General features: G+C 40.8%; 1 protein-coding gene across 20 annotated transcripts in view; it reads left to right on the top strand.

The window, feature by feature from the left end:
- Positions 1-16,673, top strand: part of ADD3 (adducin 3) — a 112,343-nt gene that overhangs the window by 74,400 nt on the left and 21,270 nt on the right. For 18 of the 20 annotated variants that reach the window (XM_021295861.2, XM_065067062.1, XM_065067065.1 and 15 more), the window contains one exon: positions 7,798-8,021. In XM_021295861.2, coding sequence (XP_021151536.2) covers positions 7,827-8,021 — 195 coding nt within the window. In that variant the 5' untranslated portion in view covers positions 7,798-7,826. Of the gene's footprint in view, positions 1-3,092; positions 3,285-7,797; positions 8,022-14,781; positions 14,954-16,673 lie in introns of those variants that run through there. The other 2 variants (XM_021295863.2, XM_065067070.1) reach the window with 2 other exon arrangements.

Genomic DNA, 16,673 nt, shown 5'->3' with positions numbered 1-16,673 from the left:
TAAGCTCGCTGGTCAGATATTTTTAAGTGATCTCATATCCTGTGTGTGAAATTTTAATGCTGCTGTAGAAAAACAGCTTAAACCAAGAGAAAGTTACATTCTCATCATAATGCTGATTTTTGCTGTGCTTTTTCATGAACTTCAGTGTAACACAGAGGATGAAAGAAACACAGAAGAAAAGTGGGTGTGAGGTAGGACTGACACACTTGTCAAGTTTAGGAAGTACAGAAGTTATATGCAGTTTACTAAATGATTTAATTTATTAGCTGTTCTGGTGTTTTTACTCTATTTAAGGAGGTGATTTTTTTTTTTGGAAATAGCCTCCATCCACAGACTCCATATCATTTCATAGGACCCCTAACCCTGTGTGCCCCAGCAGAGATGGCAACTATCAGCACTCCGAAGTGCAACTTGATGTTGTTTGAAAATATTTGTGTGTATTTGTTATTTACATGTGTAAATAAAACTTACAAATGAGTGAAATATAACTCAGCTTTAAAACCGTTTCTGGTAAATTGCAGTGAATCAGGTACTTGTTAAAAATAACATAAATAAAAGGATGAAGTATAATTAGTGCAAACAAAAATTTCTTTTAAAGGAACAAATTTAGGAAAAGGAAAAAAACCAATGTGATACCTGTGAGTGACTGACCTTCTCTTAAAGTGAGGTTTTAGTGACACAATCTATTGTGTCTCTTTAAAGTTTCAAATTAATAGTTCATATTTGCTTCTATCATACTGTTACAAATAACCAGTGTGGTGAAATGTGTACAGCAGCAAAAGAGGCTTGATAATAATAAAATTGTGACATGAATCCCCCTTTACAACTCTGACATTTCAGTGCTTTCTCGTGTTTCTCGCGGTGCAGCCACCCCCATCGCATTGCAATGCAGGAGCACCTGTGTCCATCATTTCAATAACAAACTCTGAATTCCTCCTCTCTTGCTTCCTCTATCTGGTTTGCTTGTATGGCTGGGTTTGTTCTAACTTGAATGTTTTGTGTGAAGAGTAGCATAATCTCAAAATGTTCTTATTGTCTGCACAACCTTAACAATTTGCTAGTAAAACAGGAAAGCATTACTTTATGCAGTGAAGCAACAAAGCCCCTACGCTGCTGACTGCTTAAGGGTCCTGCAATACAGTGATGGAAACAGCCCAGTTACATGCAGCCTTTTCTCAGCATAGGAGGTTTGATGGACCTTGAATCCGAACTAGAGGTTTTCTTTTTGAGACTGGTTTTGTGTTGTATCATGCTGTTACTGGATTATAGCAAGTGGATAACTTGCTCGTCAGAAGTTCTCTCCATCATTCAAAATGCATGCAGCAGTGAAGGAATACCAAAATGTGAATGGTTGAAGTAGTTTGTGTCAAAAAACATTCAAGTTCATTTATGAGACTTAACACATGCAAATAGCACTTATGTCCATGTGGTAGAACATATTGGATACATCATTCTAGGCTTGGGTGTTGTTTTTTGTCCCTCCGCCACTGCTTGTGCTGCAAAATGTTGGCAGAGTTGCCTGCAAATGTGGAATTGCAGACTGCACCTGCTACAGGATGGGTGCATGATGAGGAGCCTTCCTTAACAAAGAAATGTAACATCTTCAGTTAAAGGTAAAGGTTTAACCCTCATATTTTGGGTGGCTGTCAACAACACACTGTGTTATCTCACTTTTTGACAGTAAAGAGTAGCTGAGTCAGTTCCAGTTTACACTCGTTGGAGTCACACGGCTTGAGTATTTACATTGACTTTAATATTGCACTATATAATTGGGCAAAATAATGTGTTAGATTTAACACAGAAACACAAAATCAAGGCTCAAATACACTCAAGTTCTTCTTTCTTAGAAAAAATGTATACTGCCACTACATAGCCTCTTCAATGTGGTGTCTGAAAGGAGATGATGATGATGATTTAATTAGCTTGCTCTGTTTAAAAGCAGAAAGACTTAAATTAAATGCACAACACTGGATTAGAATATTTGATTTGTAACCAGTTTGGGCTGTACTATGACAAATCGTTTATGCCTGCATTGCTACTGGGAGGAGCAGTCTTAGACACCCCTGTATAATCACTGGTTCATTTTCAGAACAAACATTTGTGTAGATATGGAGTGAACTGGCTGGGGGAACTGATACAGTTGAAAATGAAATCTATTTTTTTACTTTTAACTTTTGCTGTTTTTTAAAATACAGCACAAAAATGTAAAATCATTGAAAAGTAGTTTCTCCTTCCCATTTCACCATCTGACCTTAGAAACATCTGCTGTCATGAATATGAGGAGGTGAGACAGCGAGAAAGATTGAATGGTTGGGGAAGTTGGAAGAAGGTGTGGCTGCTTTATTTTTTTGGTTCAAATACTACCTTGTGTCAATTTAGGGGTGTAGTTTGACAAGTTGACTTGAGTGTTAGTAGACAGAATCTCTGTATATTAGTAAAATCAGTTAATATAATTTTGAACAAGTGCTACCTATCTAGCATAGCGGTATTTTCCATTCCACAAATTGCATTTAGAAAATACTGACATCTGAGTATACACCTTAGTGATCTCATAAATGAAACCCAAAACTGTCGAAATACTAAAAAAAAAAAATAATAATCTGTCAATGCATTTCTATTGTATTTGATGTCCTGATAAGGAGAATAAAAAATGAATTGAAATTTGAGGTGTTCATCCAAGTAGTTTTTGTGCCATAGAACAGATGCTATCATGCAATTACATGTCATTACTAAAATTTATAGGAGGGAGAATGGACAGGTGACTTTCTAATGCCAGAAGACAGCAATGGTGACCCTTATCTCAGTTCCTATTCTCTTACATGTTTTCCTGCCACTCTTAGCCATTCACCCATATTCCTTAAGTGTTTTTCTTTCTGCCAGCTGACTTCTGTAGCTGACAGTGTTGGCTAAAGCCAAGTCTTTGATTCAGATTGGAACCTGCCTGATTCACAGGGAGACTGGAACTGAGATCAAGAGACACCCAGTTTGCTTCCAACAAGTCTCCTGGCAGACGAGATCCTGGAGAGTGTAAGAAAGAGCAGACTGTTCCTTAAAAACAAGCAGGCGAGAAAGAGCGAGAGCAGAATAACACAACGTGCTCCTTAAAACAAGCAGTGTTCAGATGTGGTACAGTCTGGCTGGAGCGCTCAGACCTGCAGTCAGTGGTTAACAATGCGGTGTGCATGCTGCTGGTCTGCAATGCTGGGAACTCTCACGCAGGTGGATTGCACTGCATAGAGAAAATGGGAATGTCTGAAAGCAACCCTAAAAAATCAGCGTAAAAGGTAGGTTAATGATTTGTTGCTAGGGGGTCTGATGGTTTGGTCCGTTTTCTGTTGCTCAGTCTTTCCCTTATGGTGTGTATGTGGTTTGTTTGTTTTCAATATACATTCTGTACAATAAAATATATAAATACGTAAAGTCAGGGATATCTGGAGTGTTCTTTGGCAAGATAAATTTTTATTGCATTTGGTCTCTTGCTTTTTTTTTTTTTCTCCCTTCAGTACTCCTCTTTTTCTCTGACCTCGTTATTTTTGAGCTGCTTTTGTGATCTGACATAGAAAACAAAAGTTATTCCAACAGAAGCAGCATGGCATGTTATTTAGACTTTACAAAGTGTCAGGTGGGGATGCTCAGGACTTAATGTTGCAGCCTAAAATCAACAGTTCCAAGTTCTGGAATAAATTGGAAGCTTTTGTTAAATGAACGTACTTCTAAGTGGAGAGGTGCATGTTCTCCTGACAAAGGTGGAATGCTCTACTTTCTCCCTGTGGCCCAGTTACGGTTATAAAACATGGAACAGAATGTGGAGGCCAAACCCGTGAGCTAAATAAGGCATCAAAATACGGGAGGACATGACCTGTTTTCTTTTGTAGCAGTATCAGAGCTCTGTTAAGCCTGAACCAGGAGGGCAGACCCATGCAGGGGAAAGCAGAGCTACAAGTTACCTTGTTACAAGTTACTCTGTAGCAAGAGCTTTTGAGATTCCTTGTTTCACAGGTCCCTGAGGTATTTTCAGCAGGGATGGAGGTTTGGTGTTTCAAAAAACTTTTTTCTGCTGACTTGCTTTGCGTAGTTTCTTTTGCCCCTCATTGTACCAGTTGAACCATAGGTGGGAAAACTGCTGTTCTTTATATTTTGAATCTCTCTTTGGCATGACAGCATATGTGTCTTGGGCCAAAATGTGGACCAAGTATTTGTCTCAGCTGAGCAAGAGTGATGGTTCTCCCCAGGACAAAATCAGATCCCAGTTTAGGTTTGATTTCTGTGTATGGTTGTCCTTTCTGACCAGTCTAGGTTTAATGCCTGGTTGCTATAGGGCCATATGATCTGTCATTTCCACCTGTGCTTTGGTCTCTGTAAGCACAGATCTCCCCCATGCAAGCAGTATAGCATACATAGGAAGATGATGGCTCACTTTCTGTAATTCGTGGACATCACTGACAGGGGTGGAAGCCAAAAGTAGCTTGGTAGCAAAACACGTTTTCTTTTAGGCAAAAGAATCTCACAAAAAAAAAAGGAGGGAGGGGAGTGAGAGAGACTTCTCTGACACAGTTCACAGCTTTTGAGATCTGGATTTTCTGTAAATACTTCTATGTCATTGCCAGTCCTGTGCTGAGAAGTAGGTACAGAATTTTAGATCCCCAAAAACTGAGCACATTTTTAACAAGTGTCTTTGATTTTTTAAAAATATATATTTTTTTAAATGTAAGATGCAATTAAATGATAAAAGAATGGCTGGTTTGTTTGAAAATTTTCCAGCCGAACAGTAGGGGTTGTATGAATGTCAGCCTGGGCCCAACAGAGCAGGCATTGAACCAGGCCTCGTAAGAACAACTGGACCCAGCACCCGTATTATGTTCAGTACCGGAGGTTTTTTGTGGTACAAGGGCTTTAATGTTGTAATCTTTATGGCTAGAGGTAACAAACCAGTCTGAAAGGAAAGAGGAAAAAATGAAGTCTAAAGCAATTAGAAAAATCTCTTTTGTGGATTTTAGGTACTGCCAGCCACGTTTGTCTTTTTACAGATGAATGAGCTGTTCTGTCACTGTAAGAATGAATTGTAATGTAATGGACTTGAACTAATTATATCCTGTAAACCTACAATAATAACAATAAAAGTTTTTTTGAAGTTCAGACATGCGTGTAGTTGGTCTGACCAGCTGAGTTGGTCAGCAGTGGAGCAACAGTGTGTCCCTTGGGGTTAACGGGATTCAGGGGCATTTTGGGAAAAACAGTTGGGTAAGGCAAGTCCTGGGACAAAGTAACTGTGGAGCAGGAGTCACAACTGGGCACTGATTGAAGCAAGGTCCTTGCCATCTGCATTTCTAGACTACTTCCAGTTACCAGCAGGTGCTGGAGCATGTCTGTTCTGACTCAGATGGAGAACAGTGTAGGCTGAGGGGTCTGATCTCAAGTTCTTCATACCTTGTGGTGTTTGGACAGTGAGCTTGTGGTCTTGTGTCTTGTCATCATGCTGTTTCTTTTTTGCATCTTAAACCCTGCCATGTAGGGGGAAGGAGAGATGAGACATAATACACGGTTATATTTATAAGGGTATCTCTTCTACCCTGAACTGAGGGAAGCTGAGCTGTTTTCATATCCCCAAAATGCTGTCCCACAAGATTTATCCTTCTGCTTCAGTGCTCCCAATTTGCAAAGACAACAGTTCATTCTTTAGAAAAACTTAAACTCCTGTTATACTTCTACTAGACAATCCCAAACCTACACTTCCTTGAAGCAAGCCCCTTGTCTTCTCCCCAGCATCCCCAAGCTGATCGCATGTAGCAGGCTCCCCAGTGGTCAGTCAGCAAATGCTGAACAAGCTCAGACTGCAGCCAAGCAGCAAATGCAAAACTTGCCTCTGTAACAAAGCCATGAGAGGTCATGGAGCTTTGCACCCGGGATGCAAATTATATGTCCCAGAATGTGATATGTTCATCTAGCACGCCAGATACCTCCTGTAAGTTCTGCACGTGCAGATGGATAATATTGCATCCCAGAGTGCGTTTTTTTTCCCCTAGAAAAAAAAAAAACACAAACACAAACAAAAACTGTAAAGAAAAAAAAACTTACAACCCGTAGCAATTGTTTTTTAGAAGGTTGCAAGTTGTATTTCATCTCAATCCCAAATTGTATCATAATCTGTAATATACATGAAAATAATGGATGTGGTTTTCTTGTATTTTACCTGCTGCTTTCCCAGCTCTGTAGGTGATATATGTCTTGTGTTTCTGTCTGGGGTTTCATATTTGGTAGCAGGGCTGCAGTGCCCCAGGATTTGATCCTTGCGCTCTCCCTTGCAGCATGCCAGCAAAACTGCTTGGGCGTCAGTGTGGGAAACTGGCTGAAAACCAATTTCCATCCCGCTGCCAGCCTGGCTCGTGGTGCGGCTGCGCCGCAAAGGCTGCAGCAGGGACCAAAAGGGCTCGTTGCAGGCAGCATGGGGGCTTGGGTGGCTGAAGCTGGTTTTAACAGGGATTTCCCCAAATATTTTATCTGGAACTTGTGCAAGGTTGTAGTTGAAAGAGTTCAGATTTTCCATGTGAGTTCACAGATGTTCCCAGACAGTAGTTGCACTGACCCAAAGGAGGGGTGGGTGAACTGTGCCACAGAGCATGGACACTTTACACTGCTGATACCATGTCAAATCGTGCTCTTTAATACTGTTTGACAACTCTTGCTCCTTCATTCTTGGCTTTTTTCCTCTGAAGAGGTGAATTATTTGCATACCAAATACATTTGCAAACATTTTAATATTAAATACATTATTGAATGTAGATATTTGCATGTTAAAATGTAATTTCGTAGTACGCTATCTCTTTCTACAAATCTCGGTTCCCTGTTCTTCAAACTTGAGAAAACGTCCCTCTACAGTACCCGTTTGAGGAGTGGTGCTCCCGAGTGTGATTCTGAGCCTGATTGTTTATATGAAAATTCAGATGTCTGCTTTTCTGCTTTTGATCCGGTTCTGTTTGTGTTTACAAATGCTTATCAGGTTTTTTTTACATGAAATTTTAAGTGTGGCTCTCTACTAAGACATGAAAATTTTGGGTTGGTTTGTTTTATTCTGAATGTAATGAGCTTCTGTGAGAAACTTTCCATAAAATTGCACACAAGATGAAAAAAGCTAAAACTCAGCTATTTGCCGGGGGTGCAGCCGCAATCCTGTGCAACCCAACGTACAAACTTTCCTGCTGATCCCTCGGTGTCTCCGAGTGTCTCCTGAAAGTGCAGGCACCAGCCAGCGCTCGGCGGAGGTTCCTGGCAGCCCCAGAGTGGCCCGACGCCTCCTTTGAGCTGGAGTTATGAGATGTTTCGGAAATGCAGTAGCTGAGGAATGTCTTCCTTCAAGTTGGGAGATGAGCTCTCAGCTGATGTTAAACAGAGGTCCCATCTTCTGGGTGTGTTTGGTTGAATGTGTCAGGAAGGGCAGCTGTATGAAAACCGTGGGGGAGTGATGAATGCAATGTAAAATGATACGGGACAGTTTGTTGTAAAAGATATGATGGCCATTTTGAATGTAATAATTTTTAATTGTATACTGTTGGGTTTTTTGTTGGAACTTGAATAGAGATGGTTATACACCACCAGAGATTTTATTAATGTTTTTAAAATACTTTTCTAGAATTTATCCTTAGTTTTCTGATTACAGTAATTATTCACTTGTTCTTCTTTCATTTTTGATGTTGTCCTTCAGAGATGAACAAGAACATTATTTGTGTCCAGACTTGAAAGTTATATTCAATGCCTATTTTTAATCGTTAATCATTCTTCTCTCTTTTTGATTTGTTCCAGCTGAAGCCTCCCATCCGCAGTGTTGAAGCATGAGTACTGATGCCAGTCAGGTAGTGATCACTACTCCTCCCTCGGCCACGATGCCTCACAAAGAGCGGTACTTCGATCGCATCAATGAGAATGACCCAGAGTATATTCGGGAGAGAAACATGTCTCCTGACCTGAGACAGGACTTCAATATGATGGAGCAAAGGAAGCGGGTCACTCAGATACTGCAGAGCCCTGTAAGTGGGATTAAGGGGGGATGAGAACAAACAAGTGTTATTTTCTGAGATTCACAATTAACTTTATGAGACTTCAAAACAAGAAACCTACATCACAGCTAGCTAGAATAATTCTGGACCATCTTGTAAGAAGAGTCACACAATAGATTATGCAGCATTTTGTTTGCATAACTTTTTGTCTGTGAACAAGCAGGTTTTATTGTGAGCTTTTTTGTCTCCTGGTGCTTTTACATTCTTATGCTTCACTGCAGTATTACAAAAATATCTGGCTGGCTGCAGGGTACTTAATTAAGCCTTAGGGGCAGGGAAGAAAGTGAAGGAGTCACTGGTCAAATAGGAACAAATTAGGGCATTACGTAGTGTTCTGCTTTCTGTGTTTGAATATTAACCTATCATTTGCATCAGGAATGCTTTAATTAACATTTTTAATTGGGTTAAATTTGTTTAAAAGCTAGACTGTGTTCTTTTCATGTCCTTGAGGGTGATCATTCCCGTACTTGGCCACACTTGCAATCATCTACTGGCTGTGTAAGTTCATTACTTGTGTAGGCTGCATATAAAATTATTGAGTCTATTGAACCACCCTCAAATTAGTTTTAATTTATATTTTAATACATGCATTCTTTGGCTTTAACCTGATGAATACATTGGAAAGTGATGCTGTTGCCTTGAGTATTTTGAAGCTATAGGGAGTGAGTAAGGACTGCAAGGGTGAGCATTTGGGGGTGTTGGGATGTAACATAGTGAGGATAATGGGACTGGAAAGGAGTTAAGCAGCTTTACAGACCCTTTTCTTTTCAGTTCCTCTGTAAGTTGGGGTGCTCCTTCTGTAATTTTTTTTAAGCTTTTCCATATGTAATGAGATTGCAAACAGCTGTTAGTAATCACCCTATTATAGTCATCCATGAATAACAGGATTGTTTGCTAAAGTGTTGTCCTGGAGTGCCTCTTGGATCTCTGTGTTGCTCTGAGTATAATGTGAACCTGTTGACTAAGGAATTTATTGCTTTCAAGTCCATTTGTGCAAGCTTGATTTTGCAGCCAAGCTCTTTTATAAAGAAAATGCTCTAAGGAGGTATTGCATAATGCTTTAATCATGATAATTTTGTGTTAAACACTCAATTGTAAAATGTGATTGGAGTCTGCTCCTTCCTGTTAAAATATTCACATTCTGAGTAGCCAGGACTCACAGCAAAGACTAGATCTTTAGCCTAGCAGATAAAAATAAGTTAGAGAGACCTTGTTTGCATTTGTATGTGTGGTATTTTTTGGTCATTGTGATGGCAGTATTGAATCTGATGAGCGTAAATATTTCTGTAACATTTTGGAGAACCTATTGCCAAGTCTGCCCAACATAATAAATGTCCCTTTGCTGCAGCCACTGTGTGGTTGGTTTTTTTTGGGTTTTTTTTTGTGTTTTTTTTTTTTTGTTTTTTTTTAATAAATTTAGCTTCAGCTTGCAGATTTTATGAAGGGGGATGAAGAGGGGCAAATGCTGAGTGTCGGTAACTCTTTTAACAGAATTTTGGGGGACAAAGAGCCACTGGGCTAATGTTAGTGTCTTGCAAGAGAAGCTGAGCCCAGCACTTCTTGGAAAGTGACTGTTTGGAGCTGCCAGTAAGTTGCAAGTTCTTGTTGTGTAAGGGAACAGTTGTCCAAACCAGCCGGGATGCTGCTGCTTGCCCGGCTCCTGGCATCTGACAGGGAGGAATGGGAACGTGGGAGCCAAATGCCATCAGGAACCAAGAGAAGGTGTTTGAACAACCATTTCCTCTCACTTAAGTATTTCCTTTTATTGTTTGTTTTCTTGAAATAGAAAATTCAGAGGAACCCTGCTATGATTTATTGTGTGAGGAAATAAAAGTATTTTTAATACAATATCTGTGACTGTGTCCATCAAGCAAATTTCATAATTCATCATTGGGGATAGAAACTGCATTACTTCTTCCAGGTTTCAGCTGGAATGTGCCATAGTGTTCTTGAGAGTCAGGACATTTACCCGAACATAATAATTGTTACAAAAGGGCCATAAAGCATTTTTCCTCATTTTTCCTGTTACCAATCTGCATAACACAGGTTTGGGATTGAATTAAGGAGAATTGTGCTTAATGTTTTTGTTCTATAGCTGCAGAATTACCTTGCAGTAGAAGTTTGCATAGAGCTTTGTTGTATCTCTGGTTTATTCCATTCAACAATGTGGAAATAGTTTGAAGGTGTTTGGAAGAAGACTAAGAGAGGTTATCAGACACATTTTAAAGAAGAGCTCACTTGCTGCTAAATCTTCACCCAGTCTTAGATAAATGCATTCATATCTTCACCCAGTCTAGATATGTGCATTCAGATCAGGGAAATAGTTACTGACTCATCTTCTAGTAAATACTAGTAAGTATGAAGTGTATGTAGCAAGGATAATACCTTTCTTAAAAATACACAAGCATGTATGGACTTGATGAGCTTGTTTGAACACACAATTCCTCTGAGCAAATGTTTATGGTGTAAAACTAAAGGGTCAATGACTGTCATATATAAGGAAGGTGAGGTACTGATTTAATCTGTTTCATCAACAAGCTTTTTTCTTCATTTATTTCTTTCAAGTAGGAAAATCTAAATCTCTTTGCAAGAAAATAATTTCAAAAATATATTTCAGGAGCCATGTCATATTTTGTGCAGTGAACGTTACTGTAGGGGCTACAGCCCTGACCAGACATCTTCAGACATCAAACTGCTGCATCTCTCTGATGTGCTGTTTGATGCACACATTGATGTGCAATCTGACTGTTCCTCTCTGATGTGCGGTTTCCCTTTCCTAAATCAAATAATTTAAAAGCTACTGAAAAGCTATTCTCATTAGCTCTGATGTCTGCTAATGTCTTAGAGTCTGTTCACAGTAAGTCTTAGACAAATTAATAGGAGTTTTATGACCATTGTCTGCAAAGAATGTCCTGACATCATCAGTGAATTTTGAGACCTGTTTGCTTAATGCTGCGTGTGACCCATGATGGCCTGGAGAATCTGATGGGACCCGCATGTTTGTCATTCTGTGTCTGTTAGAAAGATGGAAAGGAGTTAAGATGAGCTAGGACTGAGCAGCCTGGTAGCATCCAGAGGTACTGCTGGCCAATTTTACCATAAAAGCGTTTATTTCAGTAATGTGTGGAAGTTCAGAAGGTTCAAGTACTGCATCATTATTTTTAAAGGAAAGGTGCTACATTTATGCAGTGGACTAGTTTTGTTGCTTTATGTTGGTTCTGAGATACTTGACCTATAATATAAATATAAATTTGAAAATATGGGGGTTTTTTTTAGATTTTCCAGCTTAACTCTGAATTTTAAAAACAGTTTTGTCTTGTCATTTGCTAAAAAAATCATCTATTGCCTGTTACGCCGAGTAACTACCGCTTTCAAAGAGTAACACCTATTTGTTGTAAGATCAAAACCCTTATTTCAGTTATGGTGTGGAAGTCCTCTTGGCCTTCATTTCCTTCTGGAAACAAAGCAGAAGAATATGATGGCAAACAGAAGCTTCAAAAAGACTGTTTAAAAACAATATTTTAAAAAAGCAGTGTTTGTGCAGTTATGGTGTGTGAAGAGTGACCAGTCTGTTCAGCATCGAGGAGCGGGATGAACACGGGGCAGGGAGAAGCGGCCAGGACGCTGTTGGGTGTTTCTGCGGGCGGCTGTGCTGCGTGGCTTCCAGTGAAGTGAGATGGTGCGAAACAATGATCTCAGCAGCAGGAGAGCTGACTACAGGCTTTAGCGAACAGGACCGTGTGTGTAACCTGGTGGGAAATTAGGATTACTCCTGGAACTGCGTTGAGGAGTACATTACACACACTTTATAGTGCTGTGTTTGCAGAAAAGCTGCAGGTCAGAGTGGAATTGGAACAGGATGCATTCTTATGCGTAAGATATACTGCTATTTCATTATATTATTTGATTTCGTTATATTTCATTATTTTTACTGACGTAAGGAGAAGTTGGAGTAGGCAAATTTGCGTATAAAGTGGTGAATTGAACAGCTGAAATATGTAAACGTAGAAATGCCTGACTCTTGGAATTTTAATGCCCGGTTTATGTTTTGAATTTACCAGTGAAAGTTTTGTGTGGCTTTTTGAGACCCATTGAATATGCACTTGCTATTTTTACATACGAAATGCAGCTATTTGGAGGCTGTTTGGTTTTATGCTGAGCAGTTTGCTGGCAGGATCTCCTCGGGCTTTGCTTTAATTTCACGTTGGACATAGAGAGCACCTACCAATCCATCGAGACTCTTCAGGGTGTTTGGAGCGATCCTGGCTCAGCGCTGCCATTATCTGAGGGCACTGGTTCAGGTCTAGCCAGCTGGATTGCAAAATCAAGGTTTTTTTAATGCAGAGGTTAAAAATGTACTTCTTTCCGGTGCCGACCTTCCTTCCTGCCGGACCCACGCACAGACTCCCCTGCCTCCCACGCTGGCTGGTCTTGCCCAGAGAAGTGGGGAGATAACAGCCCTGCTTAGCAACTCCTCTGTTCGGAGCTCTGCCTTAGCATGCAGCGTGCAAGCAGATTTTTCCTCCTCAAAAACAAGCAAACCCACCCACACTTCCATTTTTTTTCTTTTTCTTTTCCTGGCCGTGTTATTTTCAAACCGTCAGGACAGAGATGAAGAATGGTTTGATTTATTTTTTCCCCAGCTTTTGCAGTTGTCTGGCTTTTTTTTTTTTATTGAGTGAACATTCAGTATTTTCACAACACCACTCCCTTTTGGAGCCGTTTATTTTCTTAAAATATCAAAGTCCTTTCAGTTCCTCACGTGTTTCAACTTCCACGGCTCTTTCTCCACAAGTTCAAAAGCCTTTAAGATCCTTCAGGAGTGTCACCCTTTGGCCGAGAAGGGCTCGCACAACCTGGTACCTCCCCATGGGACCTCCTTGCTGGGCAGCCTCTCGCATTTTAGGTCCTTCCTCTGGCTTTGGTCTCCTCTGACGTCTTCCTGGCTTCCTGCTGGGGAGTCGTGACTCTCCTTTCATCCAGTGGCTTTTTTAATCGCATTCTTTTGTCATATGACCTGTGCAGCATTTCGTTCACCATGGGAGATGAGCTCAACTTGGCACATCATTTAAGAAACGTCAGAAAACGTCCCTTAAAGATCCCATCTGAGCCGTGACAATATCCTGCTGAGCCTGGGGCAGATGGGGGGCCGGGCAAGTTCAGTGTTTTAAGTGAAGGGAATTGTGTGCTCAGGGTAATGCTGTGTTAGTTCAAGGCCATCCACTACATCTCTATGAGAAACCAAGAAATCCTGTTCCCTAAACTCCATTTCTGTGGGGGTGATGGTGCAGGGTCAATTCACATCCATGTTCTGACACGTCAGCACTGTAGAGTACAATTGAGAGTTGTGCTGTTCACTGCTTTCTTACATTAAAAAATGAAAGTTACCATTAACTCCTCTCTTATTTCCATATTGCTGCTTTTCATTGAGTTTAAACTGCGGTTTTCATTAGACATACATGCCAACAGTTTCCAAAATGACTTCCCCCCTCACACCTATGTTTCTAATCTTTCTGCTGGTTGGTGAACTGCTTGGGTTTTTGTCATTTTGTGGGTGTCTGTGGATCCTGTTGTACTTCTGGCACCATCTTCTTTGGATTATTCAAATCACTGAACAATCAGACCCATCCTCCTTTGCCTCATGACTTTCCTATGGTCCTACAGGTATTTGAAGCTATTAATTGTAAATAACACTCTGGGTTAATTCTGTAAGAAATTGATAGAGGGATATAAAATAAAAAGCATTGTTAAGAAATCCACTGTTTTTCTTTCGTTCACTAGTCTTGTAAATTCTGTCCAACAAAGGCATCAAGTTGGGCTGGTGAGAGCAGGGAGAGGGGTTTCCATTACAGTACAAGTAATGAATAACAATTAAAGGTCTTACTTAGCTGTATTAATTTATGAGTTTTCATGTGTTTTTTCTTTTGGTGTGTTTTTTGCTTTGTGGTTTTGGTTTTTGGTTGTGCATGGTTTTTTTGGGGGGTGTTTTTGTGTGGTTTTTGTATTGGTTGGTTGGTTGTTTTCATTGGCTGTTAAATAATCCTTTGGTTTAGTAAATCTCTTAACAGTGGCTGGAAAATCCTGCGAAGTCATGGCTGATGACTTTCCCCTCTGGCTATGAGATCTCTGCCCGTTGTCTGTTCTGGTGCATCGCCACCACACGTGTTCCCACCACCTCTACTCCCGCGTTTACTGAAAAAACAGTTAATCATGCTCGGAAACATGTCAGACTCCATGACAAGCTGAAATTTGATTTCTTTTTCCTGACCCAGGCCACCCACTCGTGGCAGCAGTTGCGCGAACCTGGGGATCGCTGGGGCTTGGGGAGCTGGCTGTGCCGAAGATGGGCTTTGCGAATGAGCTCAGCGCTTCAGGTTTTGCTCTAATCATAGGGTATTTCTGGGCTGCTTATCGCAGGAATAAACACGCTACTCCGTTTGAGGAGGGAAGTCAGTGAGTACCAGGTTAGAGGAGCCGGAAAAACCAGCGCGGGCTGAGCTCTGTCAATGGAGTCACTGGATCCAGCCCAGGCACCCACACGTTTCACTGCAGGTGAAGAGATTATTATGACTTTACCTGCTTTCCCATATTTATTACTGAGCCTGTTTCTTTCTGTCTTAAGACACTAGCCCCCTCCCTTTTTTTCTTGTAGCTTTAACAAACACTTTTTGTGACTCTTATCTTTTCCCCGCCAGCCTTAACTCGCTGGCGGTTTTTTTGTGGCCAACTCCACCCTTTTCCACTTAGGGCACCCGTTGTTTGTATCTGAACTCCAGTCTTGAAACAGCCTGTGATGAGGCCATATCGGCTGTTTCGGTGAAGTTCTTCCTCTCTGTGAGCAGCTGCGTTTACAGCACGGGAGTTAAAATTAACATCTCTTCGCTCTCAAGAACAAAATACCAGTTAAGTCTTGTAACTTCTCTTCAGTGGTGGTGATATGGCTTAGAGACTCTGGGTGGGCACATTTACATGTAGATAAGTTGAATTAGAACCTTGTTAAAAATGGATATATAAACTGTTTAAGAATGGGCAAAAGTGAAAATGGATGAAGGGGTTTCCTGTATTATTGTGCATCTTTGAGGTTAACAGCAGAGCTGCTATTAAATGGAGGGACCTCACGTGTCTTCTCTAGCTACTTTCCTGGAGGCTGACCTATCAGTTTGGACCTTGATGTAATTAGCCTTGATGTGAGCTCATGCTTTCTCCTCTTAAAGGTTTGGAATGGTGTGGAGTATTCGTAGATAACCTGTATGACATTATTTGCTCTGTTTACAGTGAATTTTTTTTCTTATTATTTTATTTCTACTTCTTTTGTGTGGAAAAGGACTACATGGGGAAATCGATGGTCAACAAACAAGAAGCAGCATAGAAAGATAGTCAAAATACTTATGAGCCTGCATTATTCTTACCATCCTCAGAGAGCTGCCTACCAAAATTAATACTAAATTTTTCTCAACATTATTATTCTCTGCTATATATAGATGTGTATTCATGTAAAATAGGTTATTTTAGCAAGTTGGTTATTCTAGCTTTTCTGCTTACATTGTCTAAAAAATACCAGTTGTCAACTGGCATATACAGATATTGCTTTGATTCTTAAAACCCCCAATTTACCCTGTCACCTCACACTTACGTTGTCCTGAAAGAAAATGAAAGTAAATGAGACAGAACTGAGGCTTGTAACTTCACTGTTGATTTTCAGAGAGCCCTTGCAGGTCTAAGTTGAAAGATTTTTGCATCTAAACTGCTTGAGTTTATGATGCGTGTTTAGAAAATGATTGCACATATTTCTGGAGAAGTAATTTTATATTAGAAAGACCTTGACCTAATCATGTAACTGGTGACTGTATCAAGAAAAACTGCATCTATGGTATCTGTTCTGCATGCTGCAGTACTGTGTAAGGCTGTCTAGGCTGGTGTAGAAGATCTGGATGGAGTTTTAGAAACAGGCTGAGCTGCCCTGCGTATTTGTACTGGTGAGTTGTGGGGATGTTCATGCCTGAGTGCCAGGTAGTGGAGCAGCATTCAGAAGGTGGGTGAGAGGGCAGCAGAGCAGATGGACACAGCCCTCTCAGGGCAGCCCAGTCAGCAGTTGTGGCAAGCTTGGAAGTGCAGGGGATGCTGAGGTCTGTGGTCTGTGCAAAACCATGTTTTCATCTGGTGTAACATGATGTGGTTCAATTCACTGCAGTTTTGAAGAGAACACCCTCAACTGGTGGTAGTGGAAGGGGAGTTTGCAGACTGCTGCATACTGAGATCAGGAAGATGTACCAGGGGAGGTTTAAGTTGGACATTAGGAAAAGGTTCTTCACCCAGGGAGTGCTGGAGCACTGGAACAGGCTCCCCGGAGAGGTGTCACGGCTCCAAGCCTGACAGTGTTCAAGAGGAGACTGGACAACACCCTCAGGCACACGGTGTGAACTGTGCGGTTGTCATCTCCAGGGGCAGGAGTTGGACTCAATGATTCTTGTGGGTCCCTTCCAACTCAGGACATTCTATTCTATCAAGCTGTTCGCATCACTGACTCTCTGTTGCCAGGCAAATAAAAGCTCTACTCAGCATTCTCCTAGTTGTGCATCTTGTCTGAAGTGTTGCTTTGCCTCCTTTTCAGTAGCTGTCCTG

This window comes from Columba livia, chromosome 6, assembly GCF_036013475.1.
Source record: "Columba livia isolate bColLiv1 breed racing homer chromosome 6, bColLiv1.pat.W.v2, whole genome shotgun sequence".
In the NCBI taxonomy this organism is placed as follows: Eukaryota; Metazoa; Chordata; class Aves; order Columbiformes; family Columbidae; genus Columba; species Columba livia.
Note: the sequence above shows the minus strand (reverse complement) of the source record. Positions and strands in the feature narration are given on the sequence as shown.